This window comes from Montipora capricornis, chromosome 3 (assembly GCF_036669925.1).
Source record: "Montipora capricornis isolate CH-2021 chromosome 3, ASM3666992v2, whole genome shotgun sequence".
Classification (NCBI taxonomy): Eukaryota; Metazoa; Cnidaria; class Anthozoa; order Scleractinia; family Acroporidae; genus Montipora; species Montipora capricornis.
The window spans coordinates 50,502,703-50,507,702 of NC_090885.1; the positions used below are offsets into that span (position 1 = coordinate 50,502,703).

The 5,000-nt window shown below is 39.7% G+C and overlaps 2 protein-coding genes across 5 annotated transcripts in view; one reads left to right on the forward strand and one right to left on the reverse strand.

Annotated features, from left to right (window-relative positions):
• The window catches only part of LOC138043335 (spermatogenesis-associated serine-rich protein 1-like), a 9,411-nt gene extending 6,938 nt beyond the window's left edge, over positions 1-2,473 (reverse strand). For all 4 annotated transcript variants that reach the window (XR_011131232.1, XR_011131231.1, XM_068889570.1 and 1 more), the window contains exons 1-4: positions 2,334-2,473; positions 1,691-1,835; positions 1,468-1,592; positions 298-450 (exon numbers count right to left, since the gene is read on the reverse strand). Coding sequence is in view for 2 of the 4 variants with exons in the window: in XM_068889570.1 (XP_068745671.1) it covers positions 298-352 (55 nt within the window). In the remaining 2 variants the exon portion in view is untranslated. The remainder of the gene's footprint in view (positions 1-297; positions 451-1,467; positions 1,593-1,690; positions 1,836-2,333) is intronic.
• Positions 2,474-2,596: 123 nt separating this feature from the next.
• LOC138043333 (serine/threonine-protein kinase 40-like) overlaps positions 2,597-5,000 on the forward strand; it is a 14,965-nt gene continuing 12,561 nt past the window's right edge. Inside the window, exon 1 of the mRNA XM_068889567.1 lies at positions 2,597-3,383. Within this exon, the coding sequence (XP_068745668.1) occupies positions 2,718-3,383 (666 nt within the window). The 5' untranslated portion in view covers positions 2,597-2,717. The remainder of the gene's footprint in view (positions 3,384-5,000) is intronic.

The following is a 5,000-nucleotide window of genomic DNA, read 5'->3' on the forward strand; positions in this document are numbered from 1 at the left end:
AATTACCCGATTCATTAGATCAATAAATTAAACCAATATGCCAATGCACCTTGTAAGGGGCTAAAAACATATGAAAAGACAATCTGACAACAGGTGACCAAAAATCACAAAAAAAACTGTGATGATTTCAAAGAATTGAGGTACAGCTGTATTGGTATCTTACTGGAATCTCTGCCTCTATGAACGGCCGTAAATTTTGCCAACTTATGGCAAGAAATGGTTCTTTTGCACTGCTTGAAGCAAACCTTACATCATCTTTTCAGGTCCAGATTAATTTATTATAAAACTCTAATATACCTTTCTTCTTAGCTCCTACGGACATCCTTAAGGACATTTCTAGTGGTCTCTTCATGTAATTTTTTTGAAAGTCATCTTAAGTATCATATTCAATTGGCGGCTGTAAGTGTCTTGTTGATTTTTGCTCTGTTTCATTAAAAAGTGATTGTGGTGCTGTAAAGCAAAACAAAGAAGTAGTCTATTATAGGAGAGAAAAAATGGAATCCATGCTTCAAAACTCAAATGCAATGAGGAAATGTCATCATTTGGAGATCTTTGAACAAGAAATTGGTTCAAATGAAGGCTGGATTGTAGTGTCTAGTGGTAGCTGTTTATCCATTGGGGTACAGGGATGGCGCAGTGGTGAGAGAACTCGCCTCCCACCAATGTGGCCCGGGTTCGATTCCCACACTCGGCGTCATATGTGGGTTGAGTTTGTTGCTTCTCTACTTTGCACCGAGAGGTTTTCTCCGGGCACTCCGGTTTTCCCCTCTCCTTAAAAACCAACATTTGATTTGATTTACTTTCATTGTTCATTTCAGTTTACAGTGTCCCCAATTAGCGCTCCAGCGCTAGAACGACTAGACACTTAAATAAAGTTCCTTTCCTTTCCTTTCCTTTTCCAGCAGCCTGCAATCTTGTTTAGTTTAATACACTATCATTTGGTTATACATGCACTCTTCCTTAGAGACCCTGTTGGGAAGGAGAGGGGGAAGTCCTAATTGTCTCTTCCTAAATTGAAACTTTTCTTGAGTTAGTGCTTAAAGATCTATTTCTTCACCCGCTAGGATTAATTTTCTTCTGCCAGTTTTTAGACCTTACACTACCAACTTTATTCATTTATGACTATGAAAGGGAACAATACCAGTGGTTATCCCTATCAATGGCATCCACCCGCAGCCAGGATGTACTGTACATGTAATTGACTGAGAGTCGATTTTTCTGAGGGAGGAAAACCAGAGTATCCAGAGAAAAACCTTCCGAGTCAGATTGAAATTGACTGAAACTCAACCCACATACAGCCTTGGGGCTGAGAGTTAAACCCAAGTCGCAGAGGTAGACTTGTTGCACATGCTCCTGAGTGCCTGCTATGCCTGAATTGTATCTCCCTCCTTTCTCCTCCTTGACTCAGTGAGAAAAGGAACAAGCTAAAATTAGGGCATGGCAAAAAATATTCTTATGTTGCCCTACCTCTGTCACAGGTGGTGTCAAGATGACACACTGCTTCTTTTTGTCTTTCTTGAGAGGGTATGTGCGTATTCTCTTCGTGTGAAGCACAGCGAATACTTGAAAACCAGTCTAGACCATTACCACCCCTGAAAATTTTCAGCAAGACAAAACAGTACTTTCTTTCTACCCATAAGACACAAAATCCTACCAAAAAAACATTAATTTTTTTCGCACTGGTACTAACCTAACTGAGTTGTCGAGTCTATTGGGCACGGAAAGAGCATTTCTTGGGTGAGGTCTCCATTCAGGTTCCCCAATTGATTTGCTTCCAAGGCCATCCTTGAAGTAGGGCTTAACAGTTGGCCTCAAGGAATGAAGATAATCATTCCCTGATAAATCAAATAAAGTTTACACAAGTGAGAGCTTTTGTTATTGTTATTGAACATATCTGAAGGTAGATTTAGGATTAGAATGAAGATCTCTCTAGAGTCTCTTAGGATATTTGGGCTTTTAGCTGTATTTTCAGTATATATATATATATGGTCGATCATGGTGTGATAAACTAACGACTGAGTTATTGTCCCAACAAATATATTGCAAGTTGTTCAAAGAAGGAGGATGTCTTTACAATAATCAGAATCATGGAGCTCTAAATTCTTAATGAAAATGATAACTTTTCGATGAGAACGCCGAGATTGTTACTTTTATTAGAGTATTTAACATTCTTGACGAGCATCCACGATATAGGCTACCATCCAGAAAGAAACTAGAATAGTCCGTTCCTCCTTGCCATTACATTGATTGTAAGAATATTCTGTTGGCATGAAATTGAGACTCTTAAAGTAGTTATAATGCCCCTTATTGATTCAAGACGAGAGAGATCCTACCTCTAGAATCCGTAGCTTTTGATAAGAGCTCTGCCATTTTGATGTTGTCTGTGTTTTGGTAACGCACGTGTTGGGCGTCCTTTCACCATGGCAACAAAAGTGTGTGAAACAAGTTCCAAGTTCCGATTTTTCAATATTACGTTCAATGAAACGGAGATTTTTTTGCCACAAACGGAGATTTTTTTTACATAAAATGTCTGTCATCCATGTCGCTGAATAAGATATCAAGTCTGAAACTTTTTGAATCCTCGGCCTGGGCTTGAGCGGTGTGCCCTTGGCCGAGAGAACCTGAACTTCAAACAAACATTTTTTGAATGGAATCACTTCCGATGTGACACAATTCAAACGAAAGGTCTCTTTGTTTCCAGAGTGTGCTCATCAAGAATGCGCTCTAGCAGCAGTGGAACAACTGGAGTAAAGCGAAAGGCGTCTTGCCTTGAATCAGGCGAATCGTCGTCGAATTCTACTCCTTCCAGTTCGTCTCTGAGTTCGCGAAGGGCTTTGATCAGAGCTTCGAATCGTGGAACGCTGAAACGCGCTGGTCCGTACTTACTTGGACCTAGATTGGGTAATTCACCTGTACGAAGCATCGTTCAGTGTTTAGCGAAAAAGGATGGTACAGATGACTTTTATTCCATTAAAATCCTCACGTTGGCCGACCCGGGACGCGAGACTCAGGACGATAAACAAGGAAAGATGTTATTACACACTGAGTATTCTTTGCTATCTCTTCTTCACGACCAAGATGGCGTTGTACACCATCACGGACTTTTCAAGGACGAATACTATGAGGAAATTCCCCCTGATAAAGACTCGAGTGGCGCAACAAACGTTCACCGCCCACAGCAAAGCGCGAGTGTGGCAAGACAGTATCGCATTCGACATCGCCTTTGTTTAGTTCTTGACTGCTTGTGCGCTCACGACTTCAGTTCGGATACGGCTGATTTGATTAACTTACAGCATTACGTGATTCGAGAGAAACGACTGTCCGAAAGGGAGACAATTATAATATTTCACGACATTGTTCGAGTGGTAGAGTGCCTGCACAAGGTAAGGAGACCAATTGCAACTGGGCCTTCTGTTGCATTGGTATATAGTACATGTACATGTATGTTTACTAAGTAAACTCTATTGGTTTACCTTTGCGAAATTACTTTATTCTGAAGTAAGCTTATTTCGAATCCTATTAAATCAGTTCTAAGGATAAGCCTATTTGGAAATTGAATTAAAAAATGCTGCTTTGACAGTCAAGACTTACAACGCTTTTTCTCTGTCCCTCGACAACGGTTCCCCATGCAGTACGTTACCTCTAACAAATAATCGATTGCGTGGGATGTCGTTATTCAAGGTAATCGCCTGAGTTTGTTCTGATAGTGAAATATATCAAAGACATTTATTCGTTCTAAACATATTATTGCATCTTCAAGACGAGTGTTTAAACAATTGTGTTTTGGTTCTTTTTGCTGTGTTGGGAAAAAGATATACTCAAGAATTTTCCTCGAAATTTAAGATTGTGGGCACACCATCATTTCATCACGTACTTGATATAAGGAAGTGTGGGCGAGAGTTGCTTCAACTGGTTTTTTCTTAGACTTTAATTTTGAAACGTTGTTGTGCTTATCTTATACCTGGTTGGCTTTCCAGTCGGGCGGGGTTGCATTTATGGTGACCTTTTTTCGCGTTTTATACATAAATTGTGCTAGGAATTCAAGTTTATTCTCAGTTCAATGAATTGATAACCATGTTAAGCTAAGATTATTATCGAGGCTGTCATTAAATCGATATTTGTTTAACTGATAATGATTAAATTACAAAAAATGGGGTCACCTATTGTCTTCATAATGTCAATTATGTTTTGGATTGTCCATTGAATTGGTTGTATGGGGATCTTAAATGTAAAGCTCTAATTTGTCAAAACAATCTTGATCCAAGACGGCCGTACAGAGATTCTAAAAGCTGACGTTTCGAACGTTAGCCCTTCGTCAGAGCGAATCGAGGGATTATGGGTTACGTGTAGTTCCTACTTTTCACGTTGCCATGTTACCACCAATAGCGTAGCTCCTACTCTACTATAAAAACTACACGTAACCCATAATCCCTCGATTCGCTCTGACGAAGGGCTAACGCTCGAAACGTCAGCTTTTAGAATCTCTGTACGGTGGTCAATTTACATTATCAACTCCGTTGATAAACCAAATTTTTGTATACTACTTCCCCACCGACGCAGCACCACAGTTTCTTTAGAAACTACCCCTTCGTTCATTTGATCCAAGACGACTTATTTCAAATGCCTGATTAATCACAGCTGTCTTCATGAAGACTACAGTTTCAAACACACTGAGTGCACTATGCAAAGAAATTCTAGCTGGCTGATTCCAAGAGTTGAACCAGTTGTAACCTAAATGTGCTCTTGCTCTTGTTTCTTTCTTACCCCAGTAGTGAAAGATTTAACAACACAATTTCTCGTTTTAGTTGCTTTAGATTAAGGTCTTGCCACCTGTAGCAGTCAATTTGTACACCATGTGATGAGTTAAAGTGCCCCTAACCCCAAAATATTTTTTTCTCTAAAATGAATCTTTGCACCTGTAAGAAACTTGCGGCCTTTTTTTTTCCTTTTCCTGTCAAATCCTGCCTTTTTATAGGCTTCAAAACTTCTTCCGGTCACGA